Source organism: Anabrus simplex, chromosome 2, assembly GCF_040414725.1.
Source record: "Anabrus simplex isolate iqAnaSimp1 chromosome 2, ASM4041472v1, whole genome shotgun sequence".
NCBI classification, from domain to species: Eukaryota; Metazoa; Arthropoda; class Insecta; order Orthoptera; family Tettigoniidae; genus Anabrus; species Anabrus simplex.
Genome location: NC_090266.1, coordinates 363,576,643 through 363,602,982, shown reverse-complemented (window position 1 = coordinate 363,602,982; position 26,340 = coordinate 363,576,643). Strand labels below are relative to the sequence as shown.

The following is a 26,340-nucleotide window of genomic DNA, read 5'->3' as shown; positions in this document are numbered from 1 at the left end:
ATCTTTGAGTTTTAAACTTTGAATCAGATCCACTAAATTGTTTATTTTTCATTGCTGTTTCTCTTAATTACCTTTGAATGACTTGCTGAGCTTACCATCAACTACTGCCGTACAAAATCTTGGCAACTACTATCCTAACTGCACTATGTTTTATCATTTGAATCATTTGAATATCAACATATAACCTTCTGAAATCCATATCTAAAACTCATTTCTAACCATTCTAGTTCTTAATTAACTATCACTTCGATTTCATATTCCAGATTTAACTCTCAATGAAATGTCATTTGCCTTGAAAATTAAGTTACTCCTTTCAAATCAATATGATAGCTCCATTATAATATCAGATGTCAATATTATTCATCGCAGCAATGTACGTATCATCTAGTATCTTGTGCACCATCTCCATAGAATATTTAATATGGGTATTTCCTAATAATGCAACCACGTTTTAGTTATAGCAAGAATTATTTACCTTGACTTATTCATTTGGATTGGCTATGCCTACCTTATATTACTGTATTCCCTTCTATGCATATGCTTCATGTATACGATCCAGAAATTAAATATACGTATTCTGCATCCATCATTTTATAACATCTGCATCTAATTCCATATCAACTCTCGTCAACGCTTTCTTATTTCTTCATTACAACCAACATATCATTCAGTTCATTCACCATAACCTCTTAATGTGACCATTTTCTTAAATCTCATAACCTCTTCTTGTATACAATATTTCCCACGACGTATCATACTTCATTGAATCTATATTCGCTTCACTGGATCACACTTCATTCCTCAGAATAACATTCAACCATCTACTATACTGGGATACTTCTTCACGTTCTACATCGACAAGGAATAACTCGTATTAGTTGCATATCCCTTCTATATCATACCGTTACGACAACCAACAAACATGTTTGGTTTCCGAACCCATTTAAGATATCCACAACTCACATATGCTTACAATTTGCTGTGTTAATCTCTACTCATTCCTGCTATTAATCATGAATTCTCCATAGCTATCATATTACACTCAATATATACAGTCACTTCTTCCAATCGAGATATATCGATTCTCATATAACTTAACCTTGAAAGCTAGATTCTGAAATTTCACTTCACTGAATCACTTGACATCCTAAGTACACCAATAAAAACAATAATTTAATGACATACTTATATACTAATTTAATTAAGAACTATAATTTAGTAAGCTTGTCATTCTCTGGCTTACAACGTTTCTGTAGCCCTCTGAATTACAACTGCTGTCCTCGGCCGGCTGGAACCCATGGATCAGCTGGTCTCCACTTCTACATCAGGTTGGTTGGTTGGCCAGTGACACACTCATCTCCAGGTCGGTCCAGTGTGGATTTAGCAGCACAATTTTATATTATTCTTTCTTGCTCTAGACTCAACAGAATAAAGTTTTGATATGTACAGGTTCATATCAACTCCTCCAGTAGTTTAAAATAGTTTATCAATGTTGTTCTTGTCGGTTTGCTACTTAATCCGACTATCTTCAAATATATAATACTGGGATTAGTATAGCTCCAGTATGAATTCTGCCTTAATTTTTATGTGAATTCAAATAATAATTTCATTTTCTGATGTTTTCGTGTCTCTTAATTCTTGAAATACTTCTCGTCCTCCATTTATATGACAATCTTTAATTCCAATAGCATTCAACGTTACAGTCCTTGTCTGACCACTTGCCTCGCTTATTTAATCTTAATCATCTTATTTTCAGCTGGACTACTGTTCTTTTGTTTTGAATATATAATATTCCGCTATATCTTCTTCCCTGAACAGATATTTTCAGTATCTTCTACGGAATCTGGCTAATTTCTTTACGATTCTACGCAGTTGAAGTCTTCGTCTATCATTCAGTTTCATGGCAATTTAGTTGTGTAATAATATATTAATATATTAAATTTTATCTTGTTTCTTTTAAACAATCCACTTAGCATTTCAATGTTCTTTTCTTCCACATCCTTCGTGATTATACTTTCTTTCTCCGATTTCGGCCCCCTGTGAACTTCTGAATCATAGCTCGTTTTACATAATTCCGTCTTGCGTGGGCTATACATCTACTTTGACGCCATTTTATAACATGCCAGAAAATGCAATGGGCACACTATTTTACAGGCATATCAAGACTGAACTTTATTTGCTCGCATCAATTGATCATTTCAGAAAGAAATTCTAATTAATTTCATTAGTTCCATTTTCAAGAATGATCTTTATTTATTTCAAGGTGAACTTAATTAATGTTGTTATTTATGAACTTCAAGAATGAACATTATTCCCTTTAAATAATTATTTCAAGGTGATCTTAATGTTGCCACTTATAAACCTCAAGAATGAACTTTCTTTATCCAAGTTAATTAATTATATCAAGAAGAGATTTAATTAACTTCATTGGTGAACATCATTCTATATATTTGTCACTAATAAGTTTGACACAACTTATTATCAATTTATTGATTATTAAATGTGAATGAGTGTCCAATTTGACAAGTATTCAAGGAAATGATAGGCCATTCGTTTATTTGATTGATTTTAATAAAGTTTATGTGGCCAGTCTATGAAATCTTTTACTCCCTCTCTGTACAATCTCCTAACATAAGACCGCACATGACCTGCGAAACCCTCATGCTCCATTACACACATCAATGAGTGAGTGTCAGTTACTGGTACAGTATCTAATGAAAATATTCCTACAAGATGTTTTGAATCACATAATTCATAACGATGAAAACAAAGATGAAATCACGCACACAGAAGTTGATGGAATAGGGAGTACACTGCATCATAAGGCACTGAGAGTGGACGAAATCTGACCACCAATGGTGAAATATACTACAAAGGTAGACGTAATAGATAAATAAATAATAATACAAAGGTAGACATCGCTACTTCATTTAGTAGGATTAGAATGAGACTTGTGCAAGGCAGACACCTTGTGCTTGGACAGGGGCAGTAAATACTGTACGTCAGTCTACAAGCATGGGATAGATGTACAAGATTAGCAGCTTTAGAGATATGTGTCTGATCAGTATACCAGACTAATGTTCATAAATATTTTAGAAAAGAGAACATAATGGTTGATGAATATGAATGGAATATGAAAGCAGATGGATGGAAATCAGTATGTCTTCAGACGACTAAAAGGCTGTCATGAATTTTCTGTATGCTCCAAGTAACTGAAAAATTCTGTAATCATTCATACCTTTTGTTCCTTTATACGGATCATTTAGCAACAGGCTGCAAATAGCAAGGTAACATTGGGTCTGGTGAAATTGTAGCAAGCATTAGTCTTAACGGTATATTGTGTCAAAAACTTGCCGTTTCATATCTTAGAACTGGATTTTTTCCTACTGGTTTAACGTCGCACTAACACATCGTAGGTTGGCCGTGGCCTTAATTAAGGTACAGCCTCAGCATCTGCCTGGCATGAAAAAGGGAAACCACAGAAAACCATATTCAGGGCTGCCGATGGTGGAATTTGCAACAACTATCTCCTGAATACAAGCTCGCAGCTGTGCGACCCTAACCACATGGCCAACTCGCTCGGTAGAACTGGAAAAGAAATGCAGCAATGCTAATAAGAAATCAACATTTCCAAGACTACTGTGATGATTGGGAAGAAACCTAAATGATCATGACTGACAGTGGTGGTATGTGAGTGTGTTTAAATGTAAAAACTTTGTGTGTTTCGCTTCTGGTATGTTAAAGAATTCCTATGGAAGTTCGAAAAAAGGAGTAGTTCGAAAGAAGGAAACTGGTTCGAAAATAAGACTATCCTTGCAGCTCTCAGATTGCAGGCTGTTCAGAAGTAGAAGATATCACAGTGCTAGTTGCAAATAGAGTATTATTGGGGTGTTTGGTCTGTTCACAAAGGCTAGCAGAATGAACAGTGCCAATGATAGGGAAATATCTTTGAAGTTTACTTGCTTAGCATGCTGTCATCTACTCTGTTTAATAACTGCCGTCATCTTCCTGTGGATTAAGTCCAGTTTTACATCTGGCACAGATGACTAAATAACTAATATAGCAGTTCTCGAGAAAGCAAAACTAAACAGTATCGAAGCCACCATCGGTGGTCATCGGCTTAGATTGGCAGGCCATATCCATCGTATGAGTGACAGCAGACTCCCTTGGCAAATCCTGTATGGTGAACTCAGCACTGGTAAGAGGACTTGTGGTGCTCCTCTGAAACGATATAAAGACCAACTTAAGCAGACCATGAGAAGAGTACATATAAACCCAAATACTTGGCATACTCTCGCATTGGATCACCCTCGCTGGCGTGCTACCATCTCAGTTGCAGTTGCACAGTTTGAGCAGAAACATCGAAGACAGGAAGAGGAAACTCGCCAGAGAAAGAAGCTACGTCAAACACTGCCACCTCCCCCTCCTTCCATCAGATGCAAGATGTGTGGCTGCATGTTTTATGCAAGAATTGGTCTGATAAGCCATCACACCACCTTCATCGTGTGAACTAAGGATTACAGAACTGCAGGCGAGAAACAAAAACTTGGATACGAGTATCGGCCATCGCCGACGACAGCTTATTTTTTTTTTTTTTGGCGTCGCACAGACACAGATAGGTCTTATGGTGACGATGGGATGGGAAAGGCTTAGGAATGGGAAGGAAGCGTCCGTGGCCTTAATTAAGGTACAGCCCCAGCATTTGTGTGGTGTGAAAATAGGAAACCATCTTCAGGGCTGCCAACAGTGGGGTTCGAACCCATTATCTCCTGGATGCGAGCTCACAGCTGCGCGCCCCTAACTGCATGGCCAACTTGCCCGGTGAGAAGTGTATTTAAGATGAATACAACACACTGTCCCTGAGACAGAAGAACTAACAATAGCCTATACAGCTGGGAATCAAACCCAGGGTTCTCTGAACCAAAGGCCAGTACAATGACCATTTAGCCAAGAATTGGGACTGGAGGATTAATGACTAAATATTTCGATTGCACTCAGCACATGTAGTCGAACATAAACTTCAATTGTATACAGGACAAATGAAAGCAAAATCTTAATTTCACTTCCTTGCAAGCACTGATACCTGAATGAAATTTCTCTGTTTGTCAATACACACATTGTGTCGCCAGTAAAAGAGGAATAAATACAAAACGACTGAATGAATAATCACATGACATACCTGCAACATATACTGGAAAAGAACCTTTCCCATCCCCATCCTTTGTTTCGACTCATGCACGTAAAAATCAAGAACACACAGCGTTTCAAGTTCATAGTGAGCACCAGTACTGTCGAATACAAACAGTTTCTTTCTGCCAACTTTTAACAATCCAACGACACTTCCCCGGCCGCTGCGAACAAATCAACACACACAAAAATTAGGATTGGATTTTTAACACTACAATAAGTAGGCAAGATTAAATCTCTCTCGAAAGAAAAAAACAAAGGGATTTATTGTACGAAATGAACAATCTAACAGTGGCTGACTGCAAATAATTGGTATTATGTAAAATACACCAAATTACTTATTGCAATACTCTCCTTCATTTTAATGGTTTTGTGCAATTTCCTCCCCCTTTGGTGTTATTTTCCTTCTATCACGTGTATATTGCTAACTGATCAGAAGGTTATTCTCAATCCTGTGAACCTGGAATTTAATTGGAATCCACCTTGTCAATACTAAACATACTATAATAAAACAAACACTATATTTCATAATACTTGTCCTATCATACATGTTTCGAGAACTGATCATTCTCTTCTTCAGCAAAACTAACATATTCGAACCTCTAATAACTTGATTAAAATTGCATTGAATACTACAAAGATATTACCGAAAACTAAATAACTTTTTTTTTTTTTTTTTGCTATCTGCTTCACGTCGCACCGACACAGATATGTCTTATGGCGACGATGGGATAGGAAAGACCTAGGAATGGGAAGGAAGCGGCCGTGGCCTGTATTAAGGTACAGCCCCAGCATTTGCCTGGTGTGAAAATGGGAAACCACGGATAACCATCTTCAGGGCTGCCAATAGTGGGGTTCGAACCCACTATCTCCCGATTACTGGATACTGGCCGCACTTAAGCAACTGAAAAACTTTTAAGTTACATTTAACTGACTTTGAAAAGTATGGCTTCCTTCTTAACAAAATAACTGAACAATATACGGGAAACAGGGGTAATTAGAACATGGGGTAATAAGAACATTATCATATGAATACCATATGTAGGAAAATAAAATACAAAATTGATAGGGAATTGCATCTTAAGGTTGTTCAGAATCTGTGTCACCGAGCGAGTTGGCCGTGTGCGTAGAGGCGCGCGGCTGTGAGCTTGCATCCGGGAGATAGTAGGTTCGAATCCCACTATCGGCAGCCCTGAAAATGGTTTTCCGTGGTTTCCCATTTTCACACCAGGCAAATGCTGGGGCTGTACCTTAATTAAGGCCACGGCCGTTTCCTTCCAACTCCTAAGCCTTTCCTATCCCATCGTCGCCATAAGACCTATCTGTGTTGGTGCGACGTAAAGCCCCTAGCAAAAAATCTGTGCCACATTTCATTGGCTAATATTGTTAAGGAATTTGTAAGTTTCATATTTTACTATGATAATGTTCTAATTACCCCACGTTCAAATTATCCCTGGTTCCCCGAACACCTGATAATATAATGTCTATTCTACTTTTCATCAATTTCACATGTCCAAAAAACTGCTTGGTCTACTTGAAGAATAAGACGTAACACTTAATAAAATGCTCGATTAATTAAAATAAAGCACTGTTGTGTGAATTACAATTTACAATTAAAATTTAGGACTGTCTCATCCACGTTATATTATGAACACATTGTAATATTTATATAAAATTCATTATTACTAATAGCAATCACTGTGTGTCTATTTTAAATCCTAGAAGTCGTTATGACAGCAAGGATCCATTCAAGTTGTTCCTCAGGATGCTGGATGAGCTTCTTAAAGTAATGTGAGCCAGGTTAAACTCAAGATCTTTGAACTGTTGTAAAATGCATGGCCATTTGTTGACACATCCTTCTCCACTCACAGCAGAGTCCCTACCATGGTTTAAATCACCATGAATTTTTTAACCACATGGCTCTGCAGCTCTGCATTACGACCGGGCAGAATAGGCCTCGGCTTACTGGTGGCTACGGCTCTACTGTGGCTCTACATTCCGACCGAGCAGGTCATTCTAGAACTTTACTTAATTATGTTGCTGTAAAATTAACCCAGTAAAATTTATTCAATCGTGGTTTCCCATTTTCACACCAGGCAAATGCTGGGGCTGTACCTTAATTAAGGCCACGGCCGCTTCCTTCCAACTCCTAGGCCTTTCCTATCCCATCGTCGCTATAAGACATTTCTGTGTCGGCGCGACGTAAAGCCCCTAGCAAAAAAAAAAAAAAAAATTTATTCAATAATATATCTCTCTTTCCAAGCATTTAAGCTGACGTACGGGGTCCAGTCTTTTATTATATCCCCTCCATTTTGGTCTGTTACTAGCATCTTCAGGTTTTAACACATCATGCTTGTCGGCCTGGATGTTATTGGTCTACTGCCTTAACCCATTCAAATCACAATAAACAGCCACACTGTTGACTATGGAATCAGATTTAACAGATTTAATTTGCCCACTTTGATATTTATTTCAATATTATAGGAGATTAGGTAAAATTGTAGAATATAGTTTAGATGTAAGTTTCACCATGTTAATTGTAGCTTATCTTTCGTAGTTGCCACTGTAATTGGGACACTAAGTCCTGTAGTGTGAAATAAATAAATAAATAAATAAATAAATAAATAAATAAATAAATAAATAAATAAATAAATAAATAAATAAATAAATTAAAAAAATACTAATGAGGATAGTTCAATCAAATTTTGCAGTCATGCCTTTTAAAGATATGGCTTATCCATACTTCATTCCTTGAATGATAGCCGGATGTAGTACAAATGTTTCATTTGAAATAATTTCAAAAAAAGCAGATCCGTGTACACAAAAAGCATAGCAAGTTCGGATGGTGGGTGGACTCTAAATTTTTCGTAAGTATTTCTGAAAAACCACTGTATCCAAGAAATGGATATATAGCAGGATTATTGTCTTTTTTCCAATATCCAATCACTACAGTTCTCTTGGGTCACTGGCTGCACGCGTTTGGCAGGACCTGGCGCGATGCTTTCGCTCTCACTTTCTTCAATGCTCTTCGTGTCCGACTTGTTGGCTGAATGGTCAGCGTACTGGCCTTCGGTTCAGAGGGTCCCGGGTTCGATTCCCGGCCGGGTCGGGGATTTTAACCTTCATTGGTTAATTCCAATGGCTCGGGGGCTGGGTGTTTGTGCTGTCCCCAACATCCCTGCAACTCACACACCACACATAACACTATCCTCCACCACAATAACACGCAGTTACCTACACATGGCAGATGCCGCCCACCCTCATCGGAGGGTCTGCCTTACAAGGGCTGCACTCGGCTAGAAATAGCCACACGAAATTAATTATTATAATGCTCTTCGTACTCCGGTAACTTTCACTGTTGACATCACTACCATCAAAGGCGGATTCATTTTCGAAAATTCCGCTATTGCTATAATCACCATCTAAAAGACTGCCTACGAGCACTTTCAAACTCCCATCGCCATTACCGCAATGTCAGTTCTACTGCATAATGTATACCAATGAAAATAAACTGTTGATCAACAATCCCAGTCACACAGAAAAAAAGACGGCATTGTTTAGCAACAGTACCGGCCTCTAGTTCCTTACAGTGTGTATTGTGAGAACTTATATTGCAAATGTAATAAACGAAGATAAACGAGACAATGCGTCATTGCGAGCCAAGCTCGTAATTTAATTAATGCGCCAAAACACTGCATGCAACCACGGCTCATCAAATGATGCGAATGGGTTAAAGATCATCTATGTAGTCGTGTCCCACCCAGGTCTATAATATATGAATGATGGTAAATTCCCTTGGAAATGGAAACCCTTCCAAATGAGTAATCCCTTTCTTAATTCCCAAATAATGGTGCAGGTAGTGAAGTATGAAGCTGGGGCCATTTATGATATGTTATCAATTTTACGTCCCACTAACTACTTCTATGGTTTTTGCAGCTGCAACTTTGTCCCACAGGAGTTCCTTTATGTGTCAGTAAATATACCAACACGAGGCTGACATATTTGAGAAACTTCAAATACCACCGGAATGAGCCAAGTCGGACTCAGAAGGCCAGTGCTCTACCGTCAGAGCCACTCAGCCCATCATTTACAATAATGTGACTAAATTTGCATATTTTGAATATTGGTTTATTATTTCCAAACACTACAGTTCTTTTGTGTCACCAGTCGCACGCCTTTGGAAGGATCTGGCGCAGCATTTCCACTTTTGCTTTCTCACTTCTTCAGTGTCCTACCAGATTTCAACCAGAAAAGTTGTCACCTATTTATGCTTATAAATAAAAATTAATTATTTTGAAACAGTTTGCAGTGGTCACTAAACAATTTCATCATTTTGAATTTTCCTTAGAATAATTGCATTTTTTAAACGATTAATTATGTCAGCCAATTAACAAAAGGCCAGTGCCTGACTCAGAAGCTGGAAAATAAATGTTTGCAAAGGGAATCTCTACCCTGAAGTAAACAGATGTGGGCCACCTTTTTCCTGGCATACAGATTTTTGTTATTTTTGTTTTCCCCACCCACATATAGGGTCATCCTTGCAGTAGCGAAGTTTGTTAGTCTAATATCATATTCGAATATCACAAGTCTCACAATCATATCGTTCTGACTGCCAGTTAACTTGTTAATTGATAATAGTTGTAGTTTTATTGTGATCTCACGAGTTTGTTATTCTAACATTAATAACAATGTTTTTTGCTTTACATTCTACTAACTACTTTTCGGTTTTCGGAGATGCCAAGGTGCCAGAATTTAGTGCCGCAGGAGTTATTTTCGTGCCAGTAAACCTACCGACACGAGGCTGACGTATTTGAGCACCTTCCAATACCACTGGACTGAGCCAGGATCAAACCTGCCAAGGTTGGGGTCAGAAGGCCAGTGCTTCTACCGTCTGAGCCACTCCGTAAGGCTATTCTACCATTACAACACACCTTCAAGTTTCATGAAAACAATATAATTTGCTATAATAAATGTTTTCATAATTTATATTTATTTATTTGCGTGAAGTGTTGTAGTTTATTGGATTGTCAAGATGAATTGATTTTAAACTGATTTTACGGAACAATAAACATAAAGACTTAATGAAACAGTTAAATTTTCAGCATAATAATACAGTGTATATATAGACAGAACCACTACGTTAGTTCTTTGTATCAACTTATAGACTCCTGGATATGTGTGAGAAATTGTAGGAGTCCATATCAGAAGCTCTGATGAATACTATGTGTCCCAAGCTGAAACTAATAACTGCAATATCAATGGGATACAACTAATGTCACTTTTTTTTGTACCAATAGAGTATTTAATAACATTTACATTCATTCAAATCTCTGAAACTTACTATGTAGCAAGTAATCTACCTTGTACACAGAAAACATATATTGTATGAGATGAATGAAGGAATCTACAGTTATAGCAAAGACCTGAAAAGTTTGTCCCGAAGGAGTTCTTTTATGTTCCAATTAACCGAGCAATATGAGGCTGACATATCTGAGCACCTTCAAATACCACCGGATTGAGTCAGGGTCAAACCTGCTAAGTTGGGTTCAGAAGGCCAGCGCCTCAACCATCTGAGCCACTCAGTCCGAGTATTCTATCATTACAACACACCCGCAAGTATCATGGAAACTATATAATGTGCTATAATAAATGTTTTTATAATTTATATTTATTTATGGGCATGAAGTGTTATAGTTTATTGGAGTGTCAAAATGAATTGATTTTAAACTGGTTTTATGCAATAATAAACATATGTAAGACGACGTAACGAAACAGTTAAATTTTCTGCGCAATAATAATAATAATAATAATAATAATAATAATAATAATAATAATCATCATCATCATCATCATCATCATCATCATCATATGGCCTCAGCTACTGTGTGCAGACATTTCAATTTGACGCCATCTGGCTGTCTGCTCGGCAATTTCGACGTTGCGTTTTACTCTAGGCCCACTAGACGGCAGACTGAGTAAACCGAAACTCTCTTGGGCGTCCGTGGCTGAGATTGAATGAATTTTGTCGGGTAAACACCAAATGTGTCACCAGAGATCTTTTACACGCTGACATCGTACGACATGGAGTGTCAAATGGACTTTTCTCCGCCCTTCAAAAATCCGACTACCTCTGCCGGGTTCGAACCCGCTATCTTGGGATCCGGAGGCCGACACTCTACCAACATAGGACTACTTAGGTTTATGGAGGTTTATCTTTTTTTGTCAGCCCAATACTGTTTCATCCTTTCTGAATGTAATTTTCTTTCTGCTTTTCTTAATCTTTATGTAATAATAATAATAATAATAATCATAATTTATTGGCTTTACCTCCTATTAACTACTTTTATGGTTTCTGCAGATGCAGAAGTGCCGGAATTTAGTCCCACAGTTGTTCTTTTACGTGCCAGTACATCTACCGTCATGAGGCTGATGTATTTGAGCACCTACAAATACCACCGGACTGAGCCACAATCGAACCTTCCAAGTTGGAATCAGAAGGCCAGCGCCTCAAGCACCTGAGCCACTCAGCCTGGCTGCTGTCAAATATTTCAGGCTTACTATGTGATCTGTAATTCCTAAGCTTTTTTGTGATTAAACAAATAGCAAGGAAGTGACAACTCTTGCATTGCTCTTCTTTGGTCAACATTTGATTTAAAATATTTCCCTCTCAGCCCTTCAGGATGTCATCAATTCATCCAACTAATGCCTTATGGCACACATACCAAATTACAGTATCACAACTGCTTCAAGTGATTTTATGATTTGAAGTTTAAATAATATATTTCATTTTTCAACCAATTCTTTGCCTTTGCTTTCTATCTCATCCCCCTCTCAGTATATTCATCATTTGCAATCCTTTTTATTCTCTAGCTGCTTCTTCCCATCAACAAAGACAGGCTGTCAGATTCATTTTTTTTAACATGCTGCTTCACGTCGCACTGACACAGGTAAGTGCTACTGCAGAAGGAAGTGGTCATGCCCTTAATTAAGAAAGAGCCAGAACATTTTGGCTGGTGTAAAAATTGGAAACCACAGAAAACCATCTTCAGGGCTGTCAACAGTACGGTTCAAACCCACTACCTCCCGGATGCAAGACCACAGCTGTGCACCACTAACCGCACAGCAAACTCACTCCATTGTCAGGTTCCATAGCCATATCTATGGTAATCTATATATAAAATAAGAGTTTTGTCTGTACATTGCTCAGAATTGAAAAAGGATGGTATTTCTGTATCAATTGTATCCACGTAACAAGGATTGTTACTGTACCAGCTATGATCACAGAAATATTCATGAATTTGAATTTGTTACCAAGTCCATATCAGCACATAGTCACGATTTAAATGAAAATCGGTATGTAAAGTCTGAGAATAAGGAACTACAGTCTACACTATAAATAATTTTACAAAACGCCCTGATATCACAGAGTCGAAAGAAAACTAAATGTGAAGGCCTAAAATATAGAAAGCTTATAAAAGTGATCAACAATAACATTACACTGACCATTGTTTGTTGTGATGTGCTTTGAGTCTTCTGTTGCCACCCATCTCTGATAGATTGGATTACTGCTGTGTACCGAGTATTTTTTAAAATATGCCCTATGTCACACTAACATAGATAGGTCTTATGGCGACGGTGTGATAGGAAAGGGCTAGGAGTGTGAAGGTGGTGACCTGGCATACCTCAGGGTTGGCATACCTAAGGCTCATGGGTGAGGGACGTGTGTAAGACCGGCTCCTCAGTTTAAGTGAACTAGAAGGTGTTATTCTAAAGGGAGCTATATAATAAGTGGTACACGAGTGTGTGATACAGTGTTGAGTCAAACCAGCGAGTATCAGTCATTGTAACAATCAGTTCATCAATATTAAGTAGCGACTTCTCAGGCAATATGGGCCGCAGCAAGCGCAACACCAGTGACCCGAGCAGTAGTGCCAACCGCAGCAGTGCCCTGTTGAAGAGGCAGTCACCAGGATACTAAACAAAACCATCAGCTCTGGTAAGTTCCTTGAAAAAATAGTAGCCGCCATATCGGAGCGTGTGACAGAATTCGTCATAAAGGAATTAGAAAAATCTCTCCAGTTCAATTCTGAAATTGTGGCAGAATTGAACGCAAAACTCGAGAGCAGGAATACAGAAATCCGCGAGATGAGGGAAGACTTTGCTGCAAGATGCGACTCACTGGAACAATACAGTAGAAGAGCTAATGTTAGAATTTTTGGGGTACAGGAAAGTGTAAGTGAAAATACAGACGAACTTGCAGTAAATGTTTTTAGGGAGATAGGTGTGAACATGCATTTGCAAGACATTGACAGGAGTCACCGAGTCGGACCTAAATCACCAGGGAAACCTCAGCCAATCATTGTCAAATTCACATCACATCAAACAAGGCAGGAAGTGTTTCGCAATAAGCATAAATTCGCGAGGATCTAACCTCCACCAGATTGTCAATTCTTAAGGCTGCTATTCTCCGCTTTAATCAGAGCAATTGTTGGATCTCGAGTGGAGACATCATTATTAAGAAACCAGATGGCAGTAAAATTAGAATTAACCGGCTGAGTGACATTCCTAAGGACAGTGACAGCAGCTAAATGTAACAATACACTGAACTGAGTGCACCGAACTGTTTATATTCTTAGATTAGTCCATATTTATTTCTCTCAAGATCATTAAATTTTATCTTAGAATAGTTTAGTGAATTATCATTTACTTTCATTTAGCTTAGTTAAAATTTCTTTTTGCAACTACAGTATTTATCTATATATTTTACTAAATAATTGAATTTGCTTTCTTATTTCTTTATTTAACAACTTTAGTTTTTAAATACTTTTAATTTTAATTTTGTTAATTTAGACACAACGCCCTTAATTTAGTCGCACTTGAAAATAATAGATAATTCTAGGCACAGTTGATTATATTCCTGCACCTCACTACTTCATTTAATGTTAAATTCCTCCTAGCCCTTTGTGTTTATCTGTACATTATGTTAACTCTCATCATTCCAAGTTGGCAAGAGTTACAAGTGACAAAACAAATCCCTCTGACGTCACTAGTCAATTTCAACAGCTACCTCATGTCGCCTCAGACCAGCTACCCACTCCCGCCCTTCCGCTGTCCCCACTCCCCTCACACTCTAGCGCAAACCTTCACCAAAGTACCGCTAGTATCCTCAAGAATTTCATCTCGCAACATCCCAGAGCTCTACACGTCTGTCACATAAACGCACAAAGTATATTAGCAGCCAACCGAATGGACAAGATTGTAGAAGTATTCACTACATCTGTTTTCCATGTCCTGCTAGTGTCCGAGTCATGGTTAACAGATAATAGCCAGTCTTCTTTGTGTCATCTTGAAGGCTACTCGCTTCTGAGAAATGACTGCACTCACAAACGGGGTGGAGGGGAATGTGGCTATTTCCTAACCAGCCTCAAACCTGAGTTGTTAGGTCATTCACCAGGCAGGTATCAGAGGAAACCAAAATACATGTTTGTAGAAATAACAACGAACGGGATTAAAGCCCTTGTACGAGTAGTTTACAAACCTCCGAATACAGGTCACTTAGAAGATTTCGAAGCTGACTTAACTAAGCTACTGCCAGACTACCCTAACACAATAATTATGGGAGACTTTAATACCGACTTAACTGATGCAACTTCTTCCGAATCCACACGACTCAGAACATTGTTTCAAGCCTGTAATTTGGAAATCTTACCACTCTCTCCGACTCACCATACATCTCATTCGCACACACTATTAGATCTTATAGTTACTAGCAACTCAGACAGAGTTCTCAATGTTGGTCAAACCTCTGTACCTGGTATATCTGCACACGACGCAATATACATCTCGTATAACCTCCGGCCACCGAAACCCTCCCAGAAATTTATCACCTATCGACCACTGAAAATCATAAATAAAGATAGACTCTTAGAGGACGCAGGCAAAATACCCTGGCATGACATAATGAACTATAACAATCTAGACGACAAAGTTGACTCCTTTAACAGCAAAGTAACGGAACTATTTGACAAGCATGCCCCAAAGCAGCGAGCGAAAATATCGAAAGCACCCTCCCCGTGGTTAAATGACAAAATTAGACAACTAATGAAACAAAGAGACTGCGCTCACAGACAGTACAAAAATGACCCTACCGTACAAAACTTGACGAATATAGGAAGTTACGAAATAAGACAACAGAACAAATACGAAATGCTAAACTGTGACATGCTTACAGTTTAATCACGTCTGACGGTAGAACATCGATGTCATTTTGGAAATCTATTAATAAGCTTGGACTTACGAAGAACAAGAACAGAGAAGAAATTACAGTACCTCTCGAGACTCTTAACGAGTACTTTACTGCTAATTGCTCCGCAGTACGACCTGACGACAAACAGAGACTTATGAATTATTACGGTAGCCTACACACCCTACCCCTGACAGAGAGAAATTCTATTTCAGTCACGTGACGCCCCTCCAAGTCAGAAAAGCAGTCCTCAGAATAAGCACGAAATCAAAAGGAATTGATGACATTGGGACTGACATGGTCAAACTAATCCTTGATTGTATATTACCAACCTTAACTCATATAATCAATTTCTCTCTTCTATACTCCACATATCCAACTCTTTGGAAGAAGGCTATTGTGCTACCTCTTCCGAAAAGTAAAACGCCTTCGAACGAGGGAGACTATCGTCCAATCTGTATTTCATCAGTTTTATCCAAAATCTTAGAATATGTAGTCCATACACAAATGTCTGAGTACTTTCGAACGCACAATCTCCTTAATCCTCTCCAGTCCGGTTTCCGACAAGGACATAGTACAACTACAGCCTTACTTAAAGTGACTGAGGATGTCAGACAAGCAATAGATAGAGGACGATTCACAGTTCTGGTACTACTAGATTACAGTAAAGCTTTTGACAGCGTAGACATTGACATTTTACTTGTAAAACTGAAGGCTCTACATTTTTCTCAGAGTACGATTGCTTGCATGCATTCTTATCTTCACGGACGTCAACAATGTGTGAAAGGTAATAATGGAATCGTTTCCTCATGGCGCCACGTGAACAAAGGAGTCCCTCAAGGCTCTGTACTTGGTCCTCTTCTTTTCGCACTCTTTGTGAATGACATATCATCGAATTTAAAACACTGCAATTACCATATGTACGCTGACGATCTTCAACTCTACACAGACTCTACAGCACGAGACCTCCAGGAAAATATCGACTTACTAAACTTTGACTTACAGGCTTGAAATTGAACCCTACAAAGGCGCAAGTAATCCTTCTTGGCCATCAAAGTCAAATAACGAGGAAAACTAAACGTCCGTTGCCAAGAGTAATCCTTCAGGATGTTCCAATTCCTTTTGTATCACAAGTTAAGAATCTCTGTGTTATCATGGACGAATGCATGACTTGGTCTCCACGTCTTACATATCTGTCAAAAAGTTTACTCAGCATTACATTCTTTATATAAACATATATTTCCAATAAAGCTTAAAAAGGAATTAATTGAGGCTCTTGTAATGCCACATTTTGACTATTGTGATGTTGTTTTCAATGATGTGAGGCCGCAATTTTCCCTAAGGCTACAGCGCGCTCAAAATGCATGTGTGAGATATATATGCAATTTAAGAAAATATGACCACGTGTCACCATATTTCCTAAAATCAGAGTGGTCGCGACTCCATGTTCGTCGTAACCATCATACTTTGTCTCTCCTCCATCAAGTTGTTACTACATCTTCCCCATCTTACCTTTTTTTCGCATTTCCATTACTTCTCAAATGTTCATGACAGACATGCAAGGGCTCAAACATCCAACCTGCTCATCATCCCTCACCATCGAACTGCCGCATACAACAGCTCATTCTCGGTGTTTGCCGCATGAGAATGGAATCGTTTACTGGACGACGTCAGAGGAATAACAACTACAGTGTCATTTAAAAGAGCATTAAGAGGTACAGCAAGATGCGAGTGACCTGTGCATTTCTGGCCCTTCAGTGATCGTGCTACTACAATATCATTACTAGCTATTATTATTATTATTATTATTATTATTATTATTATTGCTGCTGCTGTTGTATGTACATCTCACTGTGGTGGAATTTTATTTCAATTATATTTTGATTGTGTTTAAATTGTGTTTTCTAGTATTAATTACAGTGGTATTACTTACGACTTTAATGCATACTAATTGGTTTAGTGTAAGAGAAGGCCCAATGGCCTTACCTATGCCAATAAAGACATTTATCTATCTATATGTCTAACCATTTGCCTGGTGTGAAAATGGGAAACCACTGAATACCATCTTCAGGGCTGCCGACAGTGGGGTTCAGTGTCATCCGAATGCACGCTCACAGCTGTGCGCTCCTAACCACATGGCCAACTCGCCCAGTCGTACCGAGTGTAACAGCCTGCCTGAATATTGGCAGGAATTAGACTGGGAGTTAGGTAACTTTCTTCTTTAGCATCCCATTCCTCTGATTCAAGAATTTTCTGATACTACTGGTACGTAACACTCTGGTTCATCATAGCATTCGAGCTATTCAATTCCTACTCTGAGGCACTGATTGGAATGACCAGTGTGCATATTTTATGGAATAATGGCAGAGGAGTGTTCACGGCTGCCTGCGGCCTGGTCATTCCAGCTCTGGAACTTTGTCTTAAGTATGCAACTGTACCATACTGAAAAATGACTGACAGAGCTGTGATCCTTTAATCAAATTTACTCCACAATTAACCACCTTACAAAACAAAGCATGTTCCAAATGGAAAGTTCAACATACCCATTATCATGAGGATCTGTCAAAAAGTAAACCCTATGATCAAAATTACGTAGGCGTTCAGCTGTAGTGATAGGATTCCGCAAGTCTTGTGCTACTGCAGAAGCTCGCCCCATTCTGTCCAGGATCTCTGATATCCTTGCGATAAATGTCCTGTAATAAAAAATCAAAATGTCACACACTTTCTGGTTTCATACTTTATTACTATAATATAAGAACAAAAGTTAAATCCTGCAATAGCATTTAACATTTTTTCTAAAGGTTATGTTTAAGGACTTCATGAAATTATGAGCATGCCCTAATACATTTAAACTCTACATGAGAACTCCCAAGAAATATACATCTTACAAAGTAAAAACCATTCACCACCATTGTTTCTAATGATGATGATGATGACTATGATGATGCTTACTGTTTAAAGGGGCCTAACATCTAAGGTCATCGGCCCCTAATGGTATGAGATGGACGACACAATATGATAATTAAAATTTTTAAAAGTATCCACTGGCTAGAATTTAATACAAACTGTACCGGGCGGTACACCTCCGCGCCGCTAATTTAAAATTTGCGCCAGTTGAAACTCTCCTACTGAAGGAAGCCTGAACTTTAACTACAGTGCTAATTCTCAAGTTTTTCAGAAGATGTCACTACTTGTAAATTTTGAAGTGTTCTGAACAGTGTCATTTTCGATGTATTTTTGTTTTGCCGGTAGTAAGAAGTGTGAACATTCTCTTCTAGAGGACACTACTGAAGAACTACAATGGTGCACCCTAGTGCGAAGTGAAATAACTGTGTTTTTGGAGAAATTTTGGGTTCAAAAGTTTGTTCTTTGTTAAATTTCTTTCAGTCCTTATTTAAGTTGGCAATATTAACCCTTTCTTTCCCCTTGTTTTGAATTTGTCCAATCAGGAATTTCTGTAATTAATTTTCCACCAATAATGTGTTTCTTCTTCATCTAGTGTAGGGGTTTTCGTTATTAACCAATAAAGGATTGTGGGCGGGTGTTCTCATTCCTGAAACGCCTCGAACTTTCCACGAGGGTATATAAACTGCTGATTTTCGGGTCTCCGTGCCACTTCAGTAACATCTTTCAGTGTGTAAAGTACGTAGCAGGGGGCGGAAAGCGCCTCTTTCTTCGGGCAGCAGTTCATCCACAAGGTAATGGCCGTTTAATAACTTCTTTTCTTGCTAGCTCAGCAGTTTAACTCTCGGGGCAGGTCCGAAGCCTTTTACCATGTAACTTTCCCTTAAAATGTAAAGACACTCGGTATCAATTCTATCTGTTTAAACTATAAATTGGGATAGAGAGTGCTTAACCCTCTCGAGCTCCCACTCATATTGCTTTGAGGTGAACTTATTTTCTCAACCGTTTCTTCCATTCTAGCGTAATGTAAATTGTCTTCTCATATAAGTCACCTCTTTAGTATGGGATTAGCCCTTGCATTAACGGCCTAGTGCCAAGTAGGTTTTAAACAAAATGTATTAGGAGTGCAGCTTCGCCTCCTCTCAAGTTGGTATTTTAGAGGCCAGGTAATTAACCTGTTTCTTTACTTAATAGGCCTCAGTAGGTTGGGTATTTTACCCCTGTTTTCATGTCCTGGGAGGACAACTTAAAAGTGGAGTTTGGTGTGGCCTTTGATAGGATGGAACTTAAGAGCGGGTTGCTCTTTCTAAAATTGTGTTTTCTGCGCGCCTCGAGGAGGCTTTACTGTGTAATTGGGAGCAAGTGCTCCTGGGCATGATTGGGGTCTTCTGCCCCTTTGTTGAATTCTGTATATCGTAAGGCTGGGCTTATAGCTCAAGAATTAGGTGTCTGGCTCTCGGAGCCCCAAATCCTGTAATCATTGTAATTGTACATTTTCGAATTGTGTTTCGGCTACTGAGTACCTGTTCTATTTGTTATTTCTTAATCTTTAAAAGAAAATATAACCTTGTTAAATTTTATCTTAACTTTAATTTCGTATTTTGGGACCTGTTCACCCCCGTACCTTCTTTCACCTCTGCACATCCACGATACTCCGTAACAAGTGGTAGCAGAGCTTGGTTGAATGGGTCTCAATTTAGCCCCTTTTGACGGCTAAACATTGCCTTGTTTTCGAACTCTAACAATTTTCTCAGTTGCTGGGATTTTTTGATTTTTCCTTTTTCAAAATTGTTCTGTCATCATGCCTGGCCCTCGCGATGTTCTCCATCTTAACTATTTGCGCAAGGAGGAGTTGATCTATGAATTAACTATTAGAAATGTGCAATCTGGAGGCACGGTTGCGGTAGACACAAATAAGCTTAGAGAGTCCCTTGATTTGCCCATTTCCATCCCCACTTTGGGAGAGAAAGAAATTGACGACTCTCTTTCCACGATCACTGACAATACTACTGAGCTAGCATCTGTAGTTAGTTTTTTTGAAGAAAATGATCCTTCTCCTAATCAAATTAAACGTGTGCAAGCCAGGTTATTTCATTTTTCTAACAGAGTTAATGATCTGTTGTCTCTGAAGTTGAATGACGTTCAGAGGAAGGAAGCTAGTGTGGTTCTCGAAAATCTTTCTGAATTGTCCAGTAAGGTTACCCAATTGTTAACTGGGGAAGTTCCTCCCAAAACTGATCAACCCACCACGGTGAATGTAGATAGCAAGGAAGAGCCTCCTAAGGGAGACGCCAATAGGAAAACCGTTGGAGCTCAAACAACCTCTGCCCCATTGTTGATAAATACTTCTGCAATTAACTTCAATATCAACATCATAACTTGAACCTTGTTTTCAAACAAATTTGATGTGTCACCCCTTGGAGGAACTTTGGGGGGGGGGGGGGGGGGAGGTCTGTACCAGGCGGTACACCTCCGCGCCGCTAATTTAAAATTTGCGCCAGTTGAAACTCTCCTACTGAAGGAAGCCTGAACTTTAACTACAGTGCTAATTCTCAAGTTTTTCAGAAGATGTCACTACTTGTAAATTTTGAAGTGTTCTGAACAGTGTCATTTTCGATGTATTTTTGTTTTGCCGGTAGTAAGAAGTGTGAACATTCTCTTCTAGAGGACACTACTGAAGAACTACAATGGTGCACCCTAGTGCGAAGTGAAATAACTGTGTTTTTGGAGAAATTTTGGGTTCAAAAGTTTGTTCTTTGTTAAATTTCTTTCAGTCCTTATTTAAGTTGGCAATATTAACCCTTTCTTTCCCCTTGTTTTGAATTTGTCCAATCAGGAATTTCTGTAATTAATTTTCCACCAATAATGTGTTTCTTCCTCATCTAGTGTAGGGGTTTTCGTTATTAACCAATAAAGGATTGTGGGCGGGTGTTCTCATTCCTGAAACGCCTCGAACTTTCCACGAGGGTATATAAACTGCTGATTTTCGGGTCTCCGTGCCACTTCAGTAACATCTTTCAGTGTGTAAAGTACGTAGCAGGGGGCGGGAAGCGCCTCTTTCTTCGGGCAGCAGTTCATCCACAAGGTAATGGCCGTTTAATAACTTCTTTTCTTGCTAGCTCAGCAGTTTAACTCTCGGGGCAGGTCCGAAGCCTTTTACCATGTAACTTTCCCTAAAATGTAAAGACACTCGGTATCAATTCTATCTGTTTAAACTATAAATTGGGATAGAGAGTGCTTAACCCTCTCGAGCTCCCACTCATATTGCTTTGAGGTGAACTTATTTTCTCAACCGTTTCTTCCATTCTAGCGTAATGTAAATTGTCTTCTCATATAAGTCACCTCTTTAGTATGGGATTAGCCCTTGCATTAACGGCCTAGTGCCAAGTAGGTTTTAAACAAAATATATTAGGAATGCAGCTTCGCCTCCTCTCAAGTTGGTATTTTAGAGGCCAGGTAATTAACCTGTTTCTTTACTTAATAGGCCTCAGTAGGTTGGGTATTTTACCCCTGTTTTCATGTCCTGGGAGGACAACTTAAAAGTGGAGTTTGGTGTGGCCTTTGATAGGATGGAACTTAAGAGCGGGTTGCTCTTTCTAAAATTGTGTTTTCTGCGCGCCTCGAGGAGGCTTTACTGTGTAATTGGGAGCAAGTGCTCCTGGGCATGATTGGGGTCTTCTGCCCCTTTGTTGAATTCTGTATATCGTAAGGCTGGGCTTATAGCTCAAGAATTAGGTGTCTGGCTCTCGGAGCCCCAAATCCTGTAATCATTGTAATTGTACATTTTCGAATTGTGTTTCGGCTACTGAGTACCTGTTCTATTTGTTATTTCTTAATCTTTAAAAGAAAATATAACCTTGTTAAATTTTATCTTAACTTTAATTTCGTATTTTGGGACCTGTTCACCCCCGCACCTTCTTTCACCTCTGCACATCCACGATACTCCGTAACACAAACAAAGATGAAAAATGATTGTGAATTTTAAATAATCAGTGGATCTAATTCGCAATGCCATATTTTCGGTGAAATGATAGATGACGGTAGAATAAGACATTGCGTTAAAATGCAATAATGTATCATGAAAATTACTATTTTTTAAAAACATTAAAATACACAAACACAGACTAAAATAGAGTCAAATTAATAAAACATAGTGAACAATACCACAAAGACTAATGCAAAACACTATGTTTATATGCGATAAAACAAACCACTATCCCTCATAAAACGGATGACGAGGTCAGCTGACTGCTCGTCATCTTGCAAGATGAGGGAGATGGTACTCGGGAGCTTTAGACTACGGCGCAGATCAACGAGGTCCATGCACTTCATAAGGACGTGTACCATGGTAAGATGATCGCCGCAAGTAAAAACCGGAGGGGTTTCTCCTTTCAGTAAATAAGAGTGTGTTGCTATACCATGGCCGATCTGAAGACTACAAAATACCACTGCCTCCCTCCGAGAAGCCCAGAGAGAAGTCCTCCACACCTTCGTTGTACCTTTCATCGCTCTCAGCTGCTTCTGGAACTGGAGTGGCCTGCCACTCCATCTCCCAATGGGACATAACCAAATGTCTCAGCTGCTGAAACCTTGTAAGGCAACAGGAGCAATGTAACAGCCTCCTTGGAAGCCTTATCAGCTAACTCGGTTCCCTCTACACCCACGTGGCTTGGGAGCCACATAAACGTGATTCTGATGCTGGTATCCAAACACCTGGCCAGCAGGTCGTAGATCTCCTGCACCAAAGGGTGCCGAGGGAGACATGTATCAATAGATTGTAGTGAGCTCAAGGTGTCGGTACACAGCAGAAAGTGCCGGCGCTCATCAGACAGCGTGTACTGCAGAGCTCCACAGATACCATAGAGCTCTGCTGTGTACACACTACACTTCTGGTAAGGGAAAAAGAAACCTGTTATGGTCGAAAACAAATGCACAGCCCACTTTCGTTTCTGCCCTCGAAACATCCATGTAAACGACGACTGAATCTGGATACCGGCCAACAACGGACAGGAAGAGCCTCCTATAAATCGAAGGGTCCGTGTTTTCCTTCGCGCCAGTGTGCAGATCCAGAATTATTTCAGGTCGTTGTATTATCCATGGAGGTACCCCACTTGCTCGTCTGACAAGACAGGCAACCAAAGGTTCATCAAACAATCTGTGACTGCTATCCAAGCACATTCCAACCGGCTGCGTTGCTCAAGGATAAGCAGCGTACAGCCGATGGTTTCCATTGTGGAATACGCAAGGATAGCTTGGGTGAAGTGGCCTCTGTCGCAAATTTGCAGCATAGGACAGAAGCATTTGCTGGCGTCTCAGGTGTAAAGGCGGCACACCAGATTCAGCAAGTAGGCTAGCAATGGAGCTTGTGCGAAAAGCTCCTGTTGCCAACTTAACCTCACTGTGGTGGATACTATCAGTTTCACAAGGACACTTTGCCTTGCTGATCCATATGCTGCACTGCCATAGTCTAACCTGGATAAAATATGTGCCCTGTAAAAACGCAGGAGCCAGCCCTGTGGTGTACGGGTAGCGTGCCTGCCTTTTACCCAGAGGCCCCGGGTTCGATTCTCGGCCAGGACAGGGATTTTTACCTGAACCTGAGGGCTGGTTGGAGGTCCACTCAGCCTACGTGATTAGAACTGAGGAGCTATCTGACGGTGAGATAGCGGTCCCGGTCTAGAAAGCCAAGGATAACGGCCGAGAGGATTCGTCGTGCTGACCACATGACACCTTGTAATCTGCAGGCCTTCAGGCTGAGCAGCGGTCGCTTGGTAGGCCAAGGCCCTTCAAGGGCTGTAGTGCCATGGGGTTTGTTTTTATAGAAACGCAAGAGCACCGTACAGTCAGCCCCCCCAATTACTGCTGCTAAGAGCAAAATATTCAACTTCCTACTCCATTGCACTTTTAATATTCGTTTATAGGAAGGGGAGTTAAGGATTGGAATAACTTACCAAGGGAAATGTTCAATAACTTTCCGATTTCTTTGCGATCATTTAAGAAAAGGCTAGGAAAACAACAGATAGGGAATCTGCCACCTGGGCAACTGCCCTAAATGCAGATCAGTAGTGATTGATAGTGATTGATAACTACCCCACGTGTGGCTCCCATGACAATTTGCTATCAAAAAGGAGCCCAAGAAATCGGTAAGTGTCAACTACAGGAAGAGTGAGGTTCCCTAAATAAAGCTCAGGATGCGAGTGAAGAGTGCACTACCAGCAAAAGTGTACAACAGAGATCTTTGAGGTTGAAAACTGAGAGCCATGTTCTTAAGTCCACTGTTCCATTTTCCTAATAGTTTGCTGTAATTGTCCCTCTGCGACAGCCATATTGTGCGAGCTATAACACAGAGCAATATCGTCCACATATAGCAACGGTATTATTGCTGAACCAGCAAAAGGGACAATACCGTTTATGGCAATCGCGAACAGAGTGACGACCGATCCCTGTGGGACTCCATTTTCCTGAACGTGATATTGCGAATATGCCCTCCATACTTGAACATGGAATAGACAGAGGCACAAAAAATTTGCAATAAATACCAGCAAGTTACCTCAGGATCTCCACTGATGCAGGACTGAAAGGATACCATATCGCCATGTGGTGTTATAGGCCTTTTCTAAGTCAAAGAAAACAGCGCCACCAAATGCGGAGAAATGCATCCTGGATAGATATCTCCAGCCGTACCAAGTTGTCGGTGGTCGAGCGAGTGTATGCCTAACCACAATGGTACTCGAACAAAAGTCCTTGTTCCTCCAGACACCACACAATTCGGCGATTTTCCATCCTCTCAAATAGCTTACACAAACAGTAAAACAAATAGGTCTGTAACTTCCTGCATACTTAGGATTTTTGTCAGACTTGAGGACAGGAATTACTATGCCCTCTCACCACTGAGATTGAAACTCACCCTCTATCCAGATTTGATTGAACACACGAAGGAGATATAACAGACTATCCTCACTAAGGTGTTTCAACATCTGGTTATGGACATTATCTGATCTGGGAGACATGTCCTTGCAAAGCGCGAAGGCGCTGCGGAGTTCCCACTCTGTAAAGGGCACATTATAGTCCTCTGAAACATGAGTGGGAAAACTGAGGTGATGACGTTCTGCCTCCTGCTTCAGAGCGAGGAAATCACAATGGTAATTCCCGGAGCCAGACACATCCGCGAAATGACTGGCTAGATGATTAGCAATCGAGAGTGGCTCAGTGACGATACTGCCTACAATGGAAATTTCCGGTACTGAAGATGATCCACGTATACCCGAAATATGTCGAAGTTTAGTCCACACTTGAGATGACTATGTATATGACGTCATAGATGACACATCTCTCCCACGAAGCTTTCTTACTCTGCCAAATAAGAACTCGCACCTTAGCACAGAGTTTTCTAAATGTTACCAAATTGGCCACAGTATGCGGCCTATGATAGTGTTTATGAGTGGGGTGGCATTCTTTGATAGCTGCTGCAATTTCTTCGTTTCACCAAGGAACGAGTTTTCGGCAAGGAGTCCCTGAAAACGATGGAATGGACTCCTCAGCAGCAGCAAGAATAACTTATGTCATGTAAGTTATATCGCTGTCTACAGTCCGCTTAGTCACGTCGTTAAAGACAGCTAGTAGCCAATAAGCATGTTTAAGAATCCATCGAGGGGGGAGGCTCGACATATTTCTGTTCCAATAAAGTAAGAACAATGGGAAAAGGGTCACTGTCACAGAGATCATCACATGCATTCCACTGAAACAGCGAAACCAACATTCGGCTGCATAGACTTACGTCCCCTGAGGCAAGGCATTTTAGAGCCCCATATAGGGTGATGGGCGTTTAAATCACCCAATAAGAGGAAGGGCAGGTGGAAGCTGATCTATAAGATCAGTGACATCATTTATATTAAGAGGCTGGCCTGGTGAAAAATAAACATTACACACTGTTGATATGACAGGCAGCGGAATGCGAACTGCTACAGCTTCCACCGGGGATCTTAATTGAATCTCTTTGTTGTAGG

The 26,340-nt window shown here is 39.8% G+C and overlaps 1 protein-coding gene across 3 annotated transcripts in view; it reads right to left on the bottom strand.

Moving 5' to 3' along the window:
- LOC136862834 (alpha-tubulin N-acetyltransferase) overlaps positions 1-26,340 on the bottom strand; it is a 237,271-nt gene that overhangs the window by 191,819 nt on the left and 19,112 nt on the right. For all 3 annotated transcript variants that reach the window (XM_067139103.2, XM_067139104.2, XM_067139102.2), the window contains exons 2-3: positions 17,974-18,123; positions 5,180-5,351 (exon numbers count right to left, since the gene is read on the bottom strand). In XM_067139103.2, coding sequence (XP_066995204.2) covers positions 5,180-5,351; positions 17,974-18,123 — 322 coding nt within the window. The remainder of the gene's footprint in view (positions 1-5,179; positions 5,352-17,973; positions 18,124-26,340) is intronic.